Source organism: Meleagris gallopavo, chromosome 17 (assembly GCF_905368555.1).
Source record: "Meleagris gallopavo chromosome 17, MGAL_WU_HG_1.1, whole genome shotgun sequence".
Classification (NCBI taxonomy): Eukaryota; Metazoa; Chordata; class Aves; order Galliformes; family Phasianidae; genus Meleagris; species Meleagris gallopavo.
In genome coordinates, this window is record NC_139420.1 from 3667333 (window position 1) to 3691472 (window position 24140).

General features: G+C 37.5%; 1 protein-coding gene across 1 annotated transcript in view; it reads left to right on the top strand.

Moving 5' to 3' along the window:
* The window catches only part of TMEM132D (transmembrane protein 132D), a 192928-nt gene that overhangs the window by 94478 nt on the left and 74310 nt on the right, over positions 1–24140 (top strand). Inside the window, exon 4 of the mRNA XM_031555950.2 lies at positions 17033–17216. Within this exon, the coding sequence (XP_031411810.1) occupies positions 17033–17216 (184 nt within the window). The remainder of the gene's footprint in view (positions 1–17032; positions 17217–24140) is intronic.

A 24140-nucleotide genomic window follows, 5' to 3' on the forward strand; every position in this document is an offset into this window, starting at 1 on the left:
GAAAATATAGATTAAGCAGATGGACTGCTTTTCCCATACGGCTTAAAACAAAACGAAATCATTGCACTGAAAAAAAAAATAATTCTATGTTGTAGTAAGTCTTAATGTGGAATTGCATGTTAAAGACCAAAATAAGAATGTAATGCACAGGGCTGAGTCAGTGCTTAACGAGTGCAGCCTGTGCTGCTTGAACAGAGAGTACTTGTGCTGCTGGGTGAGCTGCTCCTTTACTTGAGCCCCGATGTTAAGCTGCAAAAGCCCAGCTATGAAGGAGGGTTCACTGAGGGATTGTAAAAACATTGTGTTACCTACCTCCATCCTGGATTTCTACTATCCATTTCAGTCTCCTGGTGACTGTTTTATAAGTTTCAATCTGTGAATAAGTGAGTAATGTCTCTTTTGGGAATGTATTCCTCAACAGTTAAGTGCTGAGAACGTTCCCTCTGGGCAGTCTCAGCAGTCTGTTTGGGAGCATCATGTTGCTTCCTTGCAGGGATAGAGGAAAGAAAATAGTTGCCCAGCAGGAAATGTGCCACATGTGGTGGTGTTATTTGAAGAGGCTTCAGGAAGATTGATTTAGAGCTTCACCCTCAAGGTGAAAGTAATTCCTCTCCTAAGGTAAGGACAACTCCTCAATAGAATTGCTTACAAAAGAATCTGCATTTCTTCTGTGCATATGGCTGTGTTCGTGCTGTTTATTTGCCATTCAAAAATGAAGTTGCCCTGCTCATCTTCTTTCACATAAGATGTTTATTTATTAACTTAGCTTATTAAAGAGACAGAGTAGAGAAAAGATATGTGCCCTATCTATTTACAAGCAAACGATCTGCAGAAGTATGCTAAGGATTTTTCAGAAACAGATTATGCCTTGAAAGAATGACAATGCTTAACAAAAACTTCATCTGGCAGATATCACACCTGATTTTTCAGAACATGGCATAATGTCCTGAATTCCAGTGAGGAGTGTGCTATGGGACATTTATACGTCTAAAGCTTACCTTAGTCTTTACTTCCACAAGAATCCTTCTTTTAATTCTTCACATGTTTAGGTTTTAAATAATAGCTTTTTAAAAAAAAATTGATTTATGTTCTTTCCTAAAAATAAAAAAAAAACAAGTTTACCTTACTTTCAGGAACTTTTACCTTGGCTTTAGACCCCCTACACACTGCAAGTTTTGGAGGGACAGACTTCATTCATCCATCAACCAGAACTTATGTGGCCTGTGCTGAGCATGCGTTGGTGTGACAAGGGGCACTGTAGACATCCATGTCTACAGTGAATTTCAGGACCTGCGAGTGCCTGTGGCATTTGAATAGTTCATTGAACATACATTAACCAAGCAAAGACAGCGCCACTGAAACATTAGCATGTGCTGATACTTTCCTGGTTGCATTTAGCTCGTATAAGTTACAGCAATGCTTCATGTTGTGTTAGTAATAAAAAAAAAAAAATAAAAATGCAGTTTGTAAAAGTAAGTGAATTTTAACAGGCAGAATTCAGTGTGGTATTTGACACACGCTGAGAGGCCAGCACATCAGGCACATTATGAGGACTGCACAGGGTGCTGTTTAGCACAGTGCACTTCAGCGTTGTTTCACTATCTGTTAATCAAATCTGAAGGTTACACATTGTTTTTGTAAAGTCAGTGACAATTTACCACTACAAATTACTGAAAGTGATAATTCAGTGGAGTGATTCATCTACACCGTGCTCTTGTGTTCGGGGAGGGAAAGCATAGCTCTCATGTTGTTTAGCTGCTGGCACAAAATGACTAGCAATTGTCAGAAAGCATTTATTTTTCTCTCTTGACATTTCCTCCAAGTAACATGTAGTATATATATTTCCTATAAATTATAATGCTGCATTTTTCTCTTTTCCTCCTCCAAGTCAGTGAGGCAACTGCAAAATATTAAGCAGAGGGAGAAGCAGACACAGGCACGTAGCGGGGTATGACCCTCAAATCCTTGGGGAAATTCCTTCTGCGAACCTCCAAGCTATGGTGTTTGGAAGGCATTCAGATTTAACTCATTCATCTCTTCTAACCACAGCTCTGAAGGGGATTGAAGAGCCTCTAAGAGTTGTGCAATAGCTCTTGGGAAGCTAAGAGCACAGAAAAATCAGCCCTTGGAATTGAGAGAAATAGCATATGTGAATGACTTAAAGTATCTCATAAAATTGGCTCATTTTGCAAGAGAAAAATAGAAGAGGCAAGAGTGTCAATAAGTTCCACAGTATTTTGTAGAATGACATTATATCAAAAAGTGAAGTAAAAGATGTATACGTGTAAGATGTGTTCTTTAACCTGAGTTAGAAACTGGTGCCTTCAGGTGTTGGACTCATCCTGGTTTCATTCCAGATCTCATGTCAGCTATTGGAAGTAGGAATGAAGAACATTTTTCTCCACAGATACAAGTTGAAAAACCTTTCTTTTTTCTTTTTTTAGAAAAACTTGAGATTCTCATATCCCACACCTCAGATTGTTCAGTTTGATTTATGTTTGTGAACCACTTACCCACAACAGCTTAATATCTCAGTAGACCACAAAAGGACCGTGGCCAAGGACTTCACCTCTGTTTCTCCTAGAAGTGATAAACTCTGCAGATGTGACAACTTTGTGCAGCACTGCTGCTGATGGTGGGATGGTTTGGAACCCAATGAGCACTGCAGCATTTGGAAGTGCTGACTGGGTTTAGCTTGAGCCCTGCAGAGTTCAGGAGCCCTAAGGAGGTTTCTGATTATCTGTACTTCCACTGGGACAAGACAGTGCTGCATAATCTTCTGTAGAAAGAACAGCTGGAAAAGAGAGTTCATGGCAGGGGGAAGGATAATCTTAGGTATAAGTCACTACAGCTTAATTCAGCTTTATGCCTGACTGTCTGCACTGATCTCCAGCTGGGCCATTCCTCACTCAAAGCAGAGAGGCAAACTTGCAAAAATGTATTAGTTAGTGTGAAAACAAAAGGTATAAGGTATAAAGAGAAAAGAATTAAACGTGAAAGGAGGAGAAATATGGAACTGTGGTGATGTGCCTTTTATGTCTGGAAAATGACCCAAGAATATTGGGTCAGAATATGAAGAACTGGTATGGAATCAAAGGGTACCAGACCTGCGTTTCTTGAGGGTGATGGTGAGTTCAGATTTTGTCTTGAGTGTTACTGCAGCACGGTCTGATGGATACGACAGTAGTCCAAGGAGTCAAGGCTATTATAATGGAAACTGCATCCTCACTAAAATGGCAAAACTCCCATTTATTTCAGTAGGGACTGGGGTTTACCTCTTCTCCATGCTCATTTAGTAATCTGCTCTGGCTCCAGTATTCCACTGAATACCAGCAAGGTGCCAAGCAGGGCTGTCCTCCAGGCCCAGGCTGCTTCCAGTCTTAGAGGCAGGCAGTCACCAGCAGCTCATCTGTGCCCCACTGAAGGCTGCAAAGGTCCCAGATGTGCAAGTCACTGTGTTTCTGTGTTTTGTAGTTTTTGCAGTGTGTGAAATGCCTGCTGGCTATACCTGCATCTTCATAAGGTCTATGCTTGAAAGGCACTAGACAGACGTCAGTGTTACAATTATTACTCCTATCAAAACATTTTCTAACAAATGGTCAGAATCATATGTCAAGATGCCTGAACATACGAGTAGAATCTGTATTAAGGCTAATTTGCTTCTTTTTTTTTTTTTTTTCTTTGTAAACTCTTTTTATGTCACTCCCTCCTTCAGTGTCTGAAATAACTGCTACCTCTGCAAAATTCAGGGGTAAGGCTGCAGCTGGCGTGTATGAAGATTTCTTTTGCTCCCACAGTGAGGTGTATAATTGACAGTAATGACTGTAAAATCTAGAGCTCAGAGACTCGTTTTTTTTTTTTTTTTTTTTTTTTTTTTTTTTTTTTTTTTTTTTTTTTTTTTTCTTTCTGAGCCACCGCTGTGGGAAATACACAGTTTGATCTATGGCTGAACATTTCAGACTGGTATTAATAAAAGCAGAATGTTAAAGATCCATTTCAAGAATAAATTGTCTAATTTGGTTTATAATCCTAACTGTTGTTTAAAAAGAAAGAAGAGCAATAATGAAAACAAATTACTCTTGATTTAAATATTAATCTTATATGGTAATTGTGTCTGAATAAATATTTCAGTTACAGAGAGTGGATTGTATTGTCAAACGTAGGGAACTGTGCTGTAGCTGAATTCAATGCCCTGTATTTATGTTTTGTAAAGAAGGGCTGGGATGCTTTGAAAGCTTTCTTCTGCTCTGCCTGCTCTGTGTGTGTCACTGCGGATTATGGCATGCCTCCATGAGTGATGTATGCTAACCATAGGAAAGGAAGGACATCAAATTGTCACAGACTCCTCGCTGAGGTTGCTTCAGCCAGATCAAAATGAAATATATCTTCATAAAGCCAGCAGCATCCACAGCACTGCGGGCTTTGTATTGTCTAGGAATGGGAAGCGCAGCTAGAAATTCTCTGTTGTAGTTTCAGGGAAAGCTACCGTAGCTGTTACTATAAGTTAACCTAATCTAGTTATAAAATTAAGTGCCACTGAACTTCTCTAAATAGGCAACTTACATTTCCAGTCATTTAGAAAACTGCATCGTCAATTATTGCCTTCCTTCTTCATCACGATTCCCTTCCCCTGCTGAACCTTGGTGGTGTCTTCACCACTGTGTTGCTGAGGACTGGAATTACTGCCTGCACAGTCCCCAGATATAAAGAGCCTCAAAAAAAAATTAATGAAGAGCTTCATATCTTTATGTGGAAGGTGCCAATGATCAAGGTTTGCTTTTTGCAGATCCTAGTTTAGCCCTGCAGTGCCTTAGCAAATATATCAATGTATTTTCAACATACAACCTTCTGAAAATAGGAGCATGCTTTAATTAATGCTCATTAGTACTGGTGAAGGTATCACCATTTTCATACTTAAGGGAGGAATATCTGCTGTGGAACTGAGAACTGCTTCTGTACTTTTCATTTCTATTTCTTATACAGATCACTCCCCAGTTGTTTCTACTTCATCTTTTCTCCACGCAATTCGCTCATTTATCACATTTTTATAAAAACTTTCTTGACAATCCTCATCTGTTCCACATTTAAGAATATTTAGTGGTAAAGCTAAATTACTAATTAATAGTGGGCACCAGTAATTTTTGAATTTGCTGCTAATATTCTTCTCCTTGAATTTTGCAAAAAGATTTTGCCTCTTTTATGAACAAACAGTAAGAACTCTAAATTATTAAGAAAATAATTAAATTATTAAGAAAACAGTAAGAGGTAGAAACATATTTGCTAGTTCTTTTTCTTTGGGAATTGTCAAAGAAATGCGTGGCTCACTTTGGTTTCAAACCAGAAATTACTGATTTTTTTTATAACAAAAAAGAAATTGCTCTTTTCAGTTCCTTACATTTCAGGGATACTGCTATTTATTGTGTATCCTAGCATGCTGTGATGTGGAAAATAATCTATATTTCCTTTTAAATCCACGTTAGCTTTGCTGGTGTTCATAAGCAGCCCACTGTATACCATCTGTACTCTACTTTGAGAAGCTTGGTAGTCAGAGGGGGATTTGTGTTCGTGATAGCATTCTGAACTTTGGTTTACTGCTTTCTTTATATAGTCAGGATGTCTGGGAGCAAAAGTGTAGGTCATGCTCTTAATTATGTGGCAGACCTCTTTGGAGGGTTCTGTGTTACTACAGGGGTCGTTTTCTTGCAGCATTGAGCAAAGGTCAGGAGTAATTCTCTCCACATGTAATTTGGTGAATTTACTGAATTGAACTGGCAAATTTACTGATAAATGATAGCGCAGCTCAGCAGAATATTTAAATTCATTCCTATTTAGTGAAGTACTTACATGCATGCTCACCATATACACCAGGATTGACCCACAAGAGACTGAGCAAGCTTGTTTCGGTGGTTGGCTGAATAGGGATCAACTTCCATACTGTGGCTGTAAGAAAAAGTAGTTGGCCGTGCACATTACGGAGTGTTTCGATGAGCAGCCAAAAGATTGAAGCCTGGTTTTCAATTGCTCCTTTGGATTGAGTGTGTATATCCATTCTTAGGGAGCGTACAGCATCCTTCCTGTTAGAGGATTAACTGCTTCCTCTTTTTTCCTCTCCTGACTGCCTGCTTCCCAAAACTTTAAAGACCCTCAGCCACCACTCTTCTGTCCAAATTTTGTTCAAATTGGTCAAATGTTGTTGGAAGGAATGATAGACAGGTAGATTGATTGCATAATCCTTCCATTCTTAAGGAACCAGTCTAAAAACAAAAAAAAAAAAAAACAATTGTTTTTTCTGTCTGATTTTTTCCAGCTTTTTTTTGCTTGGAGGTGATATTTCAAATTTATATTTTGCTGGTAGTTGTGTTTTCCAGCTAGTGCACTTTTGTGTATTTTCCATTACAATGGAAGCAGATTGTTGTCTACATTTGCAGTGGTTTCATGTTAGCCTTGGAAAGAAAGAGATTATAGGTTCATTTGAGACATTAAAGTCTCGAAATTGGACTATGAATCTATAGTGCAATAGCAGTGAAAGTATAAAACAAAGAGTCTATAATTCAAGCAAACTAATATTTAGTCAGCTACCATGAAATGAAATCCTGCCTGTGATACTTGACTTTTTCCCTTCTGGTCTGATTGTCATTTTCACGTCTAGCTGTGCTATTTATGAAAGGAAACACAATTCACAAATTTTAATAAAAGAGCCAAATTTTGCAACACCTCTGAGTGAATATTGATCTTCACTCACTGCTTTTCACATTTATGTGAACGATTTATGAACCTGTTGAAAATATTAATGATTGCTAGCATTAGTGAATTTAAGATTCTAATAATTAGGGTCTCCCTTTCCTTTCCTCAAGTTCTTTAAAATCTATATTTCTTTTTAGAGGACTAGATGCACAGCTTTCCACTGTCAAATATAAAGATTTTTTAAGAACAGTCGTGAGATTCTTACAAGTGGGAGACGTGCAATTTGTACTGCTGCCCAGGCCCCAGAGTTGGTGGCTGTTTCCTAGAGAACCTTCTTTTAAGATCCAAGATGAGTGTCTTCAAACATATTGATAAAAGTGACTTAAAAGTCCAAATTATATTAAATTGAAGATTGTCAGATACTAATGAAGCATTTATGGTTTGATATGTGCACCTTGACATGGGATTCTCTCATTAGGTTATGTTTCATGAACTATCTCCCTAATTCATGTCATGTCTGTTTCTCTCTCTCTCCTCCAATTTTCTAGTTATTAGCTTGATCATATTACTGCTTTTACTGAAAGAGTGCTTTATTTTTGGAAACGGCAAACAGCTGCGTTGCATTCCAACCACATACTGAGACAAGGAAATGAGGACCTACCATTTCTCAGCCTGCCTAGTTAGATCAGTGGGTTTTCAAAGCCCTCTTAAATTTATCTGCAGAAGAATTCTTTTGTTTACAGCTAAATTGAGGTAAGGAAGGAGGCTGGAAGTCACTTGAGAATGCAGAAATGTGGAAGGAATAATTTTGAATGAGAGAGCTATTATCAGCCATTACATGTTTCCAGAAGGTCTGCAGACTTATTTAATGTTTGGCTATGAGGACTTGTTGTAGGAAGTGAAGCTGCATTTGGCCACAATGTCTGGAGCATGCTATGATCCAGTTGCTCTGAAGAATGGCTCATAGAAGGCTTCAGATCCAGCCAGGGTGGCTCCTCTGACTGCTTTAACCATTGGAATAATCAAGTTCTGGAGGAGACTTTCAGGGCAATAGAGGGATTAAAAAGCCATAAGTACTTTTAGAAAATGGAGCTTGATAAGTTTATCAAGAGATTATAGGAACAAATACATATGGACCAAGATCTCTTCCTGCCCAGATCATCATGTAAGTGCAGCTCTGCCTTCCTTCCTGTGCTGACAGCTTTTAATGTAGAATGAGTGATCATAGCTTTCATATTCACATGATGTGTTCTTCGTGTCTGCTTTAGCAGCTCTCGGACTGTTTGCATAAAGAAGGTTAGGACTGCTGAATAATCAATTGCTTATGGTCAGATCAAAAATATAGACCTTACCAAATGATAATAGTTGAGTGTACTTGTGTGCATAAATCAATGCAAACTATTTCTGTTGTCTGAAGACACGTTCACAATTATCCTGGGAGTAGTTTGATGATCTCAGGGTACCTTCTAGTGGATAATTCTCTGCAGCATAATAGCTGTGGTCATAACTTGTCCTTACTATTTTCTTCATTGCGATTCCTTGGAGACTGTCCAAGGATTGCCAAGCTATACATCTCCTCTTGTATCTCACTAATCCTGAGCTCAGGTGAAGCTAAGCCTAAAAAAGTGTGAAAAGTCAGGTGTGTCAACAGTGGATGGAGAGCAACACAAAATGATGATATTTCTTGATTTAATGGAATAGTTTGTGCTAATGAGAATGTGGGTTCTGTGAACTTCTTGACTGGCACATCTTTTAATGTCACAAGTACATCAAAAGTAATGATTTGTTTTGACAGAGCCTAGAATTCAACTGCAAACCTCTCTCATCATTCTGTCTGTATGATTTCGTCATGACTATCAGACTATCCCAGGGTGTACAGTGGGTAAACATCTGCTCAAATACTAAAACTATGCCATAGCTGGAGTGGAGAAAGGGTATTGTATCATTAGAGCTATAGTAATTTTGTGAGCATATCTCTTTGTATATCAGGCCAAGGTTGAAATATGTAGATAAAGCAGAACAGTGTGCAGTTCTGGAGATATTTATTTTGCACTGCCCTCTTTAACATGCAAAATATACAAACCAAAGATGTATACTTGTATGTGTATTTGCAGTCATCACTGGTTACTAAGAATTAGTAGAAAACAACACATTTCACGGAAACAGTGCAAGTTTTGTAACAGGTAGGGAGCTGGCTTTCTGTACGTCCTTATCACGCCCAAACGGTTACATACTTCACAAGATTTTTAGTATTTATGTTCTGAATGAGGTTTTTAGGATATTTCCTGTATTGAATGGTTCTTTCATGAAGTTCTTATTTCCTCCTAAAGAGTAGCAGATATTAATGACAATGATGAAATTGGTTTTACATTTAAACACTTTGGTTGTGCTGAAGTTTGCGAGTGCTGTGCAGCTCACAAATGTGGTTGTGAAGGTGAGTGGATGAAAAGCAGAAGTAACAGGTTGGCACTTAGTGTTGTTTAATTTTCGTGTTCTAGTAAATGTAGTCTTTTGATAGCACCTTTCTGAGCATACTTCCTTATCCATTATTTTCCGTATAAGGATTTGTTTATCAAAGCAACTTTTTTTTTTTTTTTATTTTTATATCAGTACTTTCTTCCATTTTAACTTGATCACAATTATTTGTCAAATCACACGTGGTAGCAGAGAACAGAAGCCAACAAGATGACCTCTGGCTACCTGGTTATAGCCAAGGTTCAAATCTGTAAGAGTTGATGGAAGTGGAGCTGTCTCCATTCTTATTTCTTCCTGTGTCCGTGTATATGAACACTAACATCAGTGCTCAGACTGTCCCAGCATTTCCTATCACAGAAAGGGTTCTAAGTTCTGTACTTTGGAAAATGATGTGCAAAGATTTAAACTCTCATAATTTAATCCAACTTTGAAATTGGTCCCTCTCTGACAAAGCCTTAGACCAAATGGCTTTCAGAGGTTCCTTTCCAAGGAAGATTATTCTAAATTTTTTGTGGGTTTTAGCCCAAAGATTTTTCAAAAGAGAGGGGAAAAGGCAACTGTAGATATTCTCTCTTTGGTTATTATTATATTTTTTTCACAGTAATGCTTAAAAATAAGTTAGATACTTGAAGCTCTTATAGTTTAATATCAAGGAAGCTGGAAAGCATATCTTTTTTTATTTCTAGACTTGAACATTTGGGTAAAGAAAATATGGTTTCTTTTTTTAGCTGAAATGAACTTTGCACTTTTGTAAGATGTTTGAGTTCAGCAGAAACACTTGCTCAACAGTTCATTGCAGAGGAAATTCCTATAGCAAGGGTGCTAATTTCATATATTGAATATATTCCAAAACAGGCACTGATTTTAAAATATAATGAAACTTGGAGTCTTGTGAAATGTAGTGCTGCTTCCATATATAATTACATTTGTTGAGCAAGTGTGGGCACTAATAAGCAAGACGTGAAGAGGATATGTTTCAGATTTAACCTTGGAGACAGAAGGAGCCTGTGTGCTAAGATATTGGATCTTCCAGTCTTGATGTAAGACTACAATTTCAACAATAAAAACATGTTAAGGGAGATAATTTTCAAATTATTTTGGATTCCAGAATTACACAGCCCAGGTGGGCATCAGGGAGAACAGCTGATGTTTGGAACACTGATCATAAAGTACCAAAACACTGCATCCTTGCTGTGAATGCAAAAATAATAACAGCCCTGTGAAGTGTCATTTCTTGGGGAGACTCACTCTTGAAGTACCTTTTAGACAAGTTTCCCAACTTTCTTGCACTGGGGATTCTTCCTGACCTTTTAAATGTATTACATTTGCTAGAAAAATAAAAATAAATGTTGAATCAATGGCACTAGTGATAAGATTATCTAAGAGATTCATCAGAAGATGTGCAAGAGATGCAATCATGAAAAGTAATAACAGGTGGAGTCAGGGGAGTAAAATTTTTACTCTTCAGTGCTTCATAGCTTATGTGATTGCTTTTCACCAAGACTGTGATCGCTACCTGGAAAATGTTGTAAACTCCATAATGGGCACTCTGTAGGAGACAGAATTAATTCTGCTTATATGTATTCTACATGTTCCCTTTTGCAGAGGGCTCACAGGACCAGAATCAGTGACTGGATTATAACTTTGCTGTGTGATTTTGCCTGATGGTATTTGGGCTACTTGGGCAGCAGTGCTTTTGTTGTGAGTTTGTGTGCTGGGAATACTCAAGAACAAGTGTTTGTGGCACTGTGCCATATGACTATGAAAGTCTTGGATCTGGTTCCTTGCTGGTTGATTAGCACTATGTTGGTGTGGCAGCTCCCTTTCAATAAAGGGTTTTTTTCGTTTTCATGAGATAATGATGTTGAAGTGCTTGTGACATTGGTAACTGTCTGGGAATTTGTAATGTGAATGAAATATCCAAGGCTTTTTCTGTTAGAAATATTTAAGACTGTTATTGGCCTGTGGACATGGGCTTATGGGACATGATTTGGGAGTAAAACTCCTATAGCTCTACAAATCCCAGAAAAACCAACAATCTGGAAGTAGCACATCACTTCTGTATGCACCAGAGAGTTATTTAATTGTGGCTTTTATACTTGGTTTTTGTACCCACAAAATCAGTTACTTTTCTCTTATTTGGTATTTTGTCAGTTCAGAAAACAATCATCAGTTTTCTGCAGTTGTCTTGTACAGCAGTGTCTGAGCCTCAGATGGACCCTGTAGAAATTCTCCCAATTAATAGTGATCATTTTTGGCTATATACGTGGTTTGCTCTTTTGCAGCTTTATCACATTTATGAGTTGTGCTATATTTATCATTATTTTTATGCAGAGGACAATAAAAAACAGCAGATAGACAAACCCAACAAACCTGACAATGCCTTTGCAGGGTTTTGTTAGGCTTAGTGCTGTCAGTAAAAATGTCTTCTTAACCCAACAATTCAATCCCACCTGCACAGTAACAGTGGTTTTTCTACTACTGCCTCATGATTGGGCTACTTCAAAAGTGCTTGATGTTTACTGATGACTGTGTTGAATAATTTATTGAGTGATTATTAGGCTGGATGTAATAAAGTCAGTGTTGATTTATCATTCCCTAAGCATAATGTAGTAAGTGATTACTGGATTTATTACATCAAGAGAATGCTCAGAATGATGGTTCTGAACTGAAATGCTGGTTAGTGGGGAATTACTTTTTAGATTTATATTATATTTTAAAAATTGTTAAATTTTATGCACTTTTGAATGGTTTAAGTATTTGGGAAAAGTGCTATCAACAGCTGGAAAATTGTATAGTGAATAATTTATTTGAAAATAGCAAAAAAAAGTCAAATAAATAATTCAGCAAATGTTTCTCGGCCAGCACTGCTGATGCCATGCTCCATAAAGACAAATCGATTTTTTTTTAAAGAACTTTATTACATGATTAGCAGACTCACTTTTGGTAATTTTTCTTGTTAGTTGGTTCACTTATGCACCGATTCCTTAAGAAAAATGATTTTTCATCTTACCCATCACTGAATTTTTAATACTAAGATGACAATGAATACAATTAAATTTTAATGTAGTACTCTATGTATCACCTTATTTCGATGTATCAGTGTTGATTAATGATCTTCCCTGTAGTACTGTGGGATTGATTCTAGAGACATCAGATTGATAGAACTCCCTCTGACCTTGGGAAGGTCAGAACCCCGTGCCTCGGTTTCCTGTCTATATTCAGAATATTTCATCCTTTTTGCAATTTGTTAAGACTGGTATTGGACTGATGTGTTTACAAGTAGTAGATGTTGCAGGAATTGCACCAAATTCTTTAGTTTTATTTTAACAGAACTCTAAATGTCTTGTAAACTCAGGCATTTTTTTCTTCAATAGCAATGGAGGGGTGAAAATCTTGTTTGGCACTTAGGGTTATATCTACTGAATGGATTGGTAGATCAAGGATTGGATGTGTGGAGTTCAGCAGCTGAGCCAGCTCCTCAGCTGGTGACAAGAAACATTCATGTTGTGCTATTTAATGTCAAATCTTGCAATATTTGATTTTTACCTTACATCTCAGTTTTATGGGTAAAATCGTTTACTAAAATTCTGCAATTTTTTCTAGTATGGATACTTGTCCAGTAAAGCTTGAAAATATTCACTGTTTGCACTCTTGCTCAGAAACTAGAAGGAAAAGGCAATCAGATTCGTTAAAACAAAGAATGTATCTTTGCCTCTAAGATTGTTTTGAGGGCTCTTGTGGTTTTTGTGCAGGGAAGACTGGTAAAAGAAGCTCATCCCAGAGACAGTTTCCAAGGACTCTAAATCAGTAGCAGAATGCTTTGTCTTCCTATACTGCATTGAAGAATTCAAATCTTGCCTGAAGCAGACACGTTTGTGTGCATTGTTTTAGAGTAGACTTGCAAAGGAAAACTGAAGATAGTATATTTTGACTGCTGAGGTTAAAGATAAAACAAACAAAGAAAAATACAAAAAACAACATGCACACAAATATTAAATGTGGATGTGATGTTTAAGAACATTATTCACCATCAAATGAGGATGAAGTTGAATTTAAGACATATACTGCTGCTGAATCTGAGAAGTGGCAAGACAGTAAGCCATCCATAAACCCTTTCTGCAACCCAACTGATAGAACTGGAAACAGCCAGCATGGTGTGTTATCTTGGTGTGTTATCTACTATGACAAAATAGCATATTATCTTACTTTTACCCAAAATTTTGTACTTATTTTGAAATGACTTTATTTCTGAAGTTGTTGAGGACAGCCACCACTCTGTGGTGGATAAGTCATTTTATTCCTTTTTATATGGGAAAGTCATTTTCAGTTTAATTTTTTTCTCCTACAAAATGGGAATAATAGTTTTCACAAACTCCCTGAGGTCTCTCGGGGTCAGCTGTGCTGATGCCTGCCTTCTTTCATGCTGGAAAGTTTTTTGCAGTTATCCATGGAAACATTTCTTCCTTTTCTGAGTGCTGCTGTTCCATCTCAGCCTGACCTGTGCAGCATTTCAGGCCACAGGTTCCTTCAGTACCCTGCAAGAGCAGTACTGGAGATATGGGTACATGTGTGGAGGTAGAAAATAATCAAAATTACCTTCTTAGTTCTTCTCCCTTGAGGCTCTTTCATTAACATTCCTATGATATATCTTATTTAGCATATTCATGGCTCTAGGCTTCTCGTGTCTGCTGTAGCCTTCTAAAGACAGTGGCAAAACTTTGCATGTCATATTACGAGAAACATTAAATGCTGAGTCCTTTTAGTGGGTTCAGAACAAATCTTGTGCTATGAAGATTATATAAAGATCAAAGCTGATACCATAGCTAGTGAAATCATGAATGGGATGCTTGAATTGACTAACTCTGCCAACATCCAATAGCTATTTTTGGATTTACTGGGTCTCTGCTTGAAAATTGTCCTGCAGGGCATACCAGAGGAGTGGCTGGTTCTTTCCTTAAAGAATCTTGGCATAATGGCTTAGGTGTTAGGAATTGGCCTTGGGCCTTGAAACCAGCCTGTCTGATTTAAAAAGAGTCTCAGGCCAAAAGGGCAGAAAAGAAATGAAAAAAAAACATTGGCCTCATTTGGGGATGTCAGAAGTAAAGGGTACAGAATGGCTCTGCAGAGGAGGAAATACTCCCCTGGAGAGAGGACAGTGTTCTGCATTCTTAATTTGTTCGAACTGCTTGATCTCTTGGACAGGAAACAAAAGGCTGTTGAAGAAGTACAGTGCAGACCTGCTTGTGGTGTCCTGGCTGACAGGAGGAAAGACCAGCCTATTCCCTTCCAATCAAGTCTTCTGTTTTATTGTTGTCCCAGATTTTTTTGCTTGTCTTGGCATTGAATGAGAGTATTTCTAAATGCTTTTACACGACACGACTCAGCAGAGCTCTGTCCACATGGAGAGTTTATTGGCAACCACAATGAATTGTATCACACTTTAACAGTAAAGCTATGAAATACCAAATTCCAAAGTGAAGGACTGGTCTTCAAGTTATCATCAAGAACTGTTCCACTTTGACTACTCACATCAGCTTAGATTGCTGTCATGAACCACTGAGTTTGGCCAGAAATTAAAGGAAAACACATTCAGCATTTTGGTTAATATTTTGTAGTTGCACAGCATGGGAATAGTTGTTTAAGAATATATGGATCATGCTCCACTTCTCTATTCCCATCTTTTCCATTCCCATTCACTTCTCCTTTATTTTCCTAATATTTTTTTCCCCCTTTTTTCCTGTTCCTTAATCTTTTTCTTTTTCTTTTTTTCCTAATCTCTAACATACCTGGAAAAAGACTAAGTTGATTACTTTTTTGATGATTGTTCTGGCAGTTTTAAGTTTTTCTGTCATGTTTTGCCTGCGGTTCCCTCCTGTGCAGCAGCATCACATTGCTGTGACAGGACACATTGCTGGTGACAGCACCAATTCTGCATTGCCAATGACTGGTAGCAGCAGACACCAATGCAAAAATAAAGGCAAACACCCCGAACAGAATCTCAAAACCAAGGTTCATTATATGACGATTTAATTAGTTCTTTATACACAGAAACTGTGACAGAACAAGCTGTACAAAACAGGACTGCTGCTAGGTATTTATAGGCAATGTGTTGCCCATTCCTGATCATACAATTAAGGTAACCGAGTTTCCATAGCCACAGCTGTATGCAGCAGCTTTCTGATCCTACCTTGGTCAGCATGAAATAAGACTGCATTCAGTGCTAGTTTAGAAATTGTGCTCTTTTTTTCTTTTTTCTTTTTTTTTTTTTTCTTACATGAAGAAATGAGAAATTGAACACAATGTATTCCATTTTGGAAACACACAGGCTCCTTTTAAATTCCACACAGGATTGCAAGGACTCAATACATCCATTAAAATACAAACCTTAAAGATGATCAGATTAAATTCTTCAAGCAGTAGCTTTAGATAAAGCATTGAATTTAGCCAGCATGATAAAAATTCTGAGTATCTTGGGAAGAATCTCAAACAGGGGCTGTTGTCAAAACTAGCCTTAATAAAGAATATGCCTAATGTTAGCTATTTCCCACATCAGCTAAGAAAACCTGCTGGGTTTTGAGCACATTTTTTTTGTGATTCTCGAATCAGTTCCTGAAAAATGTTTTCTTTCTCTCTGTACTCCCTACACAAGTGGCTTGTGACACTTCAGTATTGTCCCCTTCTTTCACTCCTTGAATGTCATCCTGCTAAAAGAAATCATGCTCTTTCCTTTTCCTCTGCACTAACATTGATGATCTTTTTGGCCTTCAATGCTTCCAAAGTAAAAGCTCTGTCATTCTCAGTGTTCCCTGGATTTCTGCACCATTAAGAATTTCTGCATTCCCCAACAGCTTTACAGTATATTGAGTATTTTCATGTCTCTATAAATGCCACTGGACTATAGAGCTCACCTTGCCAAGAGACGCAATAGAAACTTTACTGCATTGCTTTCTATACAGTAGCTGATTTTATTACAAGCTTTGGAGGAACAGCACCTTTGAGCCCCTTTCTAACTTCCTCTCTTTACAATTCTGCTTTATGGTATTCACTTAAGAGAACTGTGTAACCTTTTATGAAGGACAGCATATAAAGACAAAGTAACGTGGACAAGTTGTCAGTAACACCAGTATTGCCGGAGTATCCTGGAAAATCACACCTAAACTCTTTGTTCTTTTCTGGTGTTTTTACACAAGCATCCTGGCCAGATTGGCCAATATTAAATAGTCCTGTTTTGTAACTCTCCCACAAGTGGTTAAATTAGATACTCTTGGTTTAGATGAGGACAGAACTGAGCTTCAGGCAGACATTCTCAAGGTAGCAAAATATCAAAAAATCATTTCCGTGTTTTCTGACCTTCTGCTCTGAATTACCCATGTTTACAGATCCCATTCAGAGCTTTAACCTCCGTTGTGTTCCTCTATTTCAAAAAGCAGACCATAATTTTAATGCAGTCTTTCCTGTTTCAATGACTGACTCCCTTTACATCTGATCATATTTTGCTTTAGCAGGGAGGAAATAAGAATTTGCTCATCAAGGAGAGAGCTTTGGAGTCAGATTTTTTGGTCTGTGCAGATAAACTTGCATGAAGCTTTAGCCTTGAATTTATGTTGAACTGCCTTTGTTTCTCTAACCATAAAATGGAGCTGTGCTTGGCGATCCATGTCCCAGAGTGTTACTAAGTCACTTGAATGTATGGAAAATACTCTGAGATCTTAAGACAAGTTCAAATGATTAATTCATTATTAAACCCATCATCCACCAAATCCTCTTTGTGGAAGAGGCTTAATCCAATGTTTTATTAACATAAAAGCAATTATATTACTGTCTTATCACTCATGTGAATGGAACCTTTATTTTTCTTGCTTGCTTCCAGTGCGGATGGTCCTTCCTCTGAAATCATGCAGATTGATTTTGAAATTGAAGACCTGACTGACCTACCTGAGACCCAGCTCATCACATGGCAGGTAGAATATCCTGGAGATACAACATCTGATCTCGGAGTCTCCAAGATTTACGTCAGCCAGAAGGACCTGGTAGGAGTTCTCCCTTTGGCTATGGTAAGAGATTGGCATTCTACAAGTTTTGAATAGTGGTTTACAATTCTCGAGTCTGATGGGTGCAAGTGATCTGCTGAAAGCCTAGGGGATGGTTTCAGTTCCTTGAGAAACAAATTCTATCATGTGAAGTTTGCTTCATATAGTAGTGCAATGTTTGAGGGCAAAACTCAGCTTCTTGTGGAAAGCAGTGCTATGCTCTCTTTGCTATAGCAAAAGTTGCTATTTGTCATTGCACTGACTTCTTAGAGGCAGGAGCTGAATTTGTGGCATTCTCAGTGCTCAGACTTCACACTTACTCCATGGAATAGCATCCCTGGACAAACATTTCAATGCGATGTGTGTGTTAGTTGAGTCACAGATAGTCTACCTTTGTTCTAGGGTTAAGGGCTTCCCAAATCACATTTTTTTCTGCCTTTCAATTCTGATTCCAGGATTATTTTGGAATAAGAAAAGTGAAAGTCATGGTATGACTTCTGAGTGATTTTTAATTGTCTGGAGAACCCAAAGTATAGTACACAGACCTTTGTCTATTCTACATAAATGTATTCAGATGGGCTGTTTCACCACCACTGTGCAAACTATAAGGTTTCAAAAATGCCTGATTCTTTAGACTTTAGCTTATCTGAAAAATAACACTGGTAGATAGCCAGATTCCAAGTACGGACAGTATTTTTTGAGCTTCCTCTTCCATCTGTGTTTCTTCATTATCAGGGATGAAATATAGCAGTCTAATGTGTGACTTGCTCCATTTTGTTTTTTAGACAATCTACTAAAAATATTGACACAGTATTATTTAACAGTGAAAAGAAAAGCAAAAATCAATCTCAGAGTCTTTAAAAAAATGTAACCTGGATGGTTGCCTAGTGATAACCTGTTAATTATGCCATTACCAAAGGCTATGAAGTTGTTCTGTGCACTTTCAGATTCAAAGAGGCGATAATGGCTATTATTGTAATTTACCAACTTTATAACTACTCACATGTTGTGATGCTTTATTTCACTAGAGATATTTCTTCCCATTTGTAATGGCTCATGCTTTCATTACCAAGCTGTATGTCACAGCTGAAACAGCTCTTTCCATCTTGAATCGTGGCCGTCTAACAAAGCAGTGCTGTAAATCTAATCCCTTTGTTTCACACGACTGTTTTTATGGACTAGTTCCTGCTATTGAACAGTAGATAATCTTTGTTGTTTTGTTGATAAAAGAAGAGGATTTCAAGTCTTCAGGTTGGACCCCGTTGTTCACAAGTTCTGGAGTAGAGGACTAAGGCTGCAGAGGTGATCTGATTTACATAACCCAAATTATGTGTGGGTTAGTTATCTTAGTCTCCTAATGAAAAGATGGAAGAACTTATTTTTTTCTTTTGGCACTAATGGTTGCAGAAAATACTGGATCTTCTCACACATGTCCATGATCCATAACTTCTTTAGTATAAAGCAATACAGTAGACAAAAATAGCTCATAAGAACAAAGACAGATTCTCCTGCAAGTTGCTACAAATCAGCTCACTCTCTTCATTTCCATTAAAAGAAGGAAAAAGCTATCCCAATTTCAAGAAGCACAAAATTCAAAGGTCATATAAAGTCTATAAAGTTATCAGTAGGTGACATTTTACAAGGCGACAGGTGTTGGAATAATGGGTAACAGAGAAAGCAAAGATAAATGGCAGAGATCCCCTAATTACTGACAGACTCAGAATAGTTCTTACCTTATTTGCATTAACTGGAGTGTCAGGGAAGAAACTCTGGGGTATCACAAATCTCCAAATATTTGTGACACCACACTTTTTACTCAGGAAATGATAATTCAGGTGCAGACCTTTCAAGATGTGTAACTTAGCTTAGTTTGGTACTTCAGATTTCCCTGTGAACTTAGCAGAGCTGGTTTGTAATTTAAAATTTTAAATAATTGTGATAAAAAAGAATTTTATTCTGTTTAGGAGGAACCACTATGAAGGCAAAGTACTATATTCTCTCCTTCAGTAGACTGGGGTTAAGTTGGGTTAGTGGTTCTGTGCTTCTTAGCAGAACATGTAATCTCATGTTTAAAAGCACCAAAAAGAAATACTCTTGAATATTTCAATTGCAGATTAATTTTTCAAAAGAACCATTTTACTGCTTTAACATTAGACAGAGCTTTGTTTGTTTGTTTGTTTTTTAATAGACTAACACATACCACCTCTGCACCACCTTTTTTTTCTGTAGTCTTTTCTGACAGCTATTATGGATTTGTAAATTGTAAAGCAGAAGAATGGCCAATTTAGAGCTTCCTGTTTTCTTTTTTTCAAAATCTGGTAAAATATCACAGCAGAAAGACTTAAATATCCATATCAGGAGACACCAGCAATGCCTACCTTTTTACCTATGTAAAAAGGGGGACTGACTTTTTATTCAGGTAGATAGCAATAGGACAAGGGGGAATGGATTTAAACTGAAAGAAGGCTGATTTAGGTTAGATGTTAGGAAGAAATTCTTCAGTGAGAGGGTGTTGAGGCTCTGGAGGGGTCTTAAGTACATGCTGGTCATTACAGGAATGATAGAGTTCTGGACTTGGGATGCCAGTAGATTACTCCATGGTAATTACTGCAAATTTGACACTTTGGGGAAAGAAATCCAATAATAGCATAGTGAAGAATGGAAAAAAGATAAGGTATAAGTTGAGACACAAACCCTAGCTCCTCTTAAGAACTTTGAAATATGGCAGTAAAAAGGCATATGGTCCATTTGTTCATTAACTATCTTGAACATGCTAAACTATTGAGATTTTCTGAGTTGAGGATGGGCAATGTAGTGTGACTGCCAGTGAGAATGTATGCTTGAACCTTCTAGAAAATGATGTATTATATTTTACTGGTATACGAAAGAGTCAGCTTCCAATTCCTATTTGACTTCTTTCTGGTGTTTCTTTCCCATTCTATTTCTCTCCTGTTTTGCTAGGTGATGAATGGCATGGGTTTAATCACTCAAATTGCACATTTGCTGCTATTGATTCTTATTGTTTTTTAAACATTCTGTGAGCTTTTTCATAATTGTCGTGTTCACCTTTTGTTGAACCTTAATGATTAGGTGAGGATGAGAGACACATGAGCTCTGTAGCCATCTGTGTACATACAAGATAATCCCTAATGAGAAAAGCAGAGGGCAGATATGACATGCTGGTAAATGGATAAGTTGAAATCCGTTCTGTAAATAACAATAACAAAAATGATGAATAAAAATATACCGTCTGGTTCTTAACTGAACCAGCTCTGGACCTGTAAATCATTTGCCTTTGCTGTGCATGTGTCCCAAACCTATTCTGTTGGTGCCTTCACTTTATTTAATATATAAATTTAGTATATGCTCTCACTGATAAGGAATCAGGGCAAAATCTCTGCTTCATAAATCTCATAGGGGGATGTGTTAGCACTAGGGCTGATAAATCCCTTATTAGAGGACTTCTTTAACTGGAAAATGTTGTGTTAACTTCATTTTCTCTTAGAATACGGAAAAATACTTTTTGGTTAAACAAACAAACAAAAAGAAAAACCTTCCACTTATATATATTCCAGCAGAGTTATCAGAGAAACTTTGAGTACAAAACATGTCTCCCATTGCAGATAAATATGTTCTTTTCCTTGGACCCATTAGGCCCATTTTGGCTTGTGAGAAGCTATATTTATCGCAGTCATATTAAATAAATTTTACCCAAAACTTGAACACAAATTTAACATTATACCTTTTGGATAATTTATTGATTCAACTTGCTTGTGGTGTTCTTTATAAACATTTAATGAAAATGTTGACAGGAAATAAACTGTTCTACCGTCAGCATAAAGAGCTGGATGAATAGACCAAGTAAATAAATAAAATAAATTGCTGCAACAAAGCGGTTATCTGTTATATAGGAAGTGTTCCCATATTAAAATAATTTCTAATAATTACAGGAATCAGATGTAATGGCAGTAGCAGCCACTGCAGGATTAAAAATGCTTATGGTATTAATGCCCATATAAATATATCTATATTAAAGATTTCATTTTTAGCTAGTGCCATTTATTTTCTGGTAGAGCCTTGATATCACGTTCAGACTTAGCCACCAGCGTGCTCAGCAGTGCACAAATGCAGATTTAATTATAGCCTCACCGTGAAGAACTCAGAAGATTAACAGAGGAAGCCAATCCATCAGGATAGCAGAGGGCCCATGTTGGGGGACCAAAGTAGGATCCTTACTACCTACCATCTTAAGTTTGCTATTAGGGTGCTTTTAGGTGAACTGAATGCTTTTCTCTGGAAGAGCTGAAACCTCAGTTCCCATCCACATGCATGATGCAGTTGAGATCACATCAGCCAAAACCAGCTACTCTCTTGAGAGCAACTTTCATTAACACTTGTGCTGACACTCAGCTTTGTGTATGAGATGTCTACATACCACTTAAAAACTTTAACCTTAATCCACGGATTTTAAATTAGAGTTATAGAATTAGTCAAGTTTTTAAAAATGTAGTTTAATGGCATGCATTTATCAAGAAGAACCTTTTAAGTTGAGATATTAGTAAATCTGAGACAAAGTCTTCTAATGGAAAAAGGAGAAACTGCAAGTAGTCATTTTCTTTTCATAAACATATTCTATTGCCTCCATAACTAGGTAGGTCAAGGCCAGTTTTTTCTCAAAAAACAGATTTTTCAGATCAGGTTGTCACTGTAACTGTTGATGCCATGGATTTACTTGGCTCTGAAAGTCCACTCTATGGATTGGTCCTCTGTGGTTCAGGCAACTTCGACAGGAAATATTGAAAAGCCAATTAATTAGTCTTTCTGTGATGCATGAGTCCGTTTAGTTTCCATTTCACATTCTAATAACTGTAATGAGCCTGTACAGCTAATAGGAAAAATGTTTTATCCAGTAAACACATAATAATCTGTTATGCTTCAGAAACTAATTGAATCATAGATATGTGAAAGTACAAGACATTTTTGCTTCAAGTAGATGTAAATTTTTTATGTCTTGTTGGAGCATGTGATACTGGCACTGATCTGTATCCAAACAACAAAGCAGGGAGCTGAGCAGTGCAATCTGGAGTGACATCCTGATATTCCAGCACAACTGTTTAAGAAGAAAATATATTCAATTGCAAAGGGAGTAATGTATAGAGTTTATTTTCCCATTACAATTGCCTGTTAAGAATTTTGGTCCTCTACTTATTATTACTATTATGTTAAACATTGGCCTTGCTCTGGCAGCCTCCTTCTGCCTAACTACCAACACAGCAACAGATGCACATGTCACAAGAGCATAGAATTTTGGTTTGTGTACAGAGTAGAATGAGAAAATAATGCAGGCACTGGATAAAGTGGTTGTTTCTGCCTTACCTCCAGAATCTGACGATTGCCATATTCTTTTGATTTTTTTTTTTCCTTCTAGAATTACTGATGACACTGGGTCTCTTAATATTCGAAATAACAAGCATTATCAATTTTCCTTTACAATTAAATATTCCATCGACCTCTTGAACACGCAATGAAATAGTAACTTTGGTTCATTGCAAATGTTTTTGCTACATAAATTACCGAGCAAAGAAAGCCATTAAGCAAGTTTTTCAGCATCAAACATTTTTCTTTTGCCAAAAGTTACTATGGATTCATGGAGTAAGATCTTAAGGATGATGATGTTGTTTAAGACAAGAAGTTAGAAATCTTGTTTTTGTACCTGGAGCTGCAGTTGCTAGCTGACTAATACTGTAATCACCTGTAATAATAGCAGGCAACTGCCACCCTGGTTTTGTCTGAGTGGGGGAATGAGTAATGAGGATTCAGACTGGCTGCTGGCAAAGCTGCTGACAGCCACACAATTTGATGCGGAACATCGAAAATTAGGTTCCCTAGAGTAACAGAAACAAACACAGGATATTTTTCTTACGAATTAAAGTCTAAGAAAAACGGCTTTGCATAACAGCTGCTGTTTTTTCTTAAGTGCAAGTTACATATGTTTTTTCTTGATTAGAAGCGTGCGATTGTTTTGGGGTGAAATAAGCTCAATCCTTCAGCCCTTGACAGTTGTTCTGTGTTGCTCTGAGGCTGAGTAATGCTGTGAAATGTAGAAGGCACAGGAAAACAGCAGATACTGCAAGTTCCATCCAGAACTTGTCTCTGCTTCAGTGGACACAGACTTAGAAGATGTGGTCTGTCCATCACAGACCCAGTCTTGTCACACTGCTGGAAAGCCATTGGCATTAAAGTGTTGTGCGTTTAAAACAGATGCAGCTTGGTGGTGAATTGAGTTTTCAGAAGGAAGGTTTCAGAAGTATTTGAAGGTTTCTGAGCAGTCTGCTTTCAACAGTTGAAAGGGACCTCATTTTCAGTCGGCAGGTGATTTTAAAGTCAGGTTGTTCTAAAGTGCCCCTCACTGAGCAGTTAGGGTGATAAACAGTGGTAAGCACTGAAAGCCTCGCAGAATCTAATCTGGATTACTTTTGAATACCTTTATATCTGTAAGTTAATCAGACTCAATACTAAAGAAATTTTGAAAGTTGTAGGTTTTAAATTTCATTTAATTTTTAAATGAGGGATGGTGTTTGCTTACTGTCACTGAAATAGTCAGATTCGGTTTATAGAAGGCAGATTACTGCCTTCTGTTCCTCTTTTGTTTCATGTCAGGTTTCACTCACATGATTTTTAGCAGTGCTGCCATACAAGGCAGTGGTAAATATTCAAAACAGTTTTTAATTCTGACTGCTAAATTGCTTTCACTGAAGTAAAATCGCAACTTTTTCTTCCGTGCTCAGACTCAGTGAATTTGGTCACATCAGGATCCAGAGTTACAGTGTTTTAAGAAATTTTCTTTGAACGCATACGACCCCTCCATCCCCTCCCTTTGGAGCAAGCCTTTCCGAAGAGCAGTGAGATTTGCAGTGTAACTGAGGCTGAAGGAGCCCCAGATGTTAC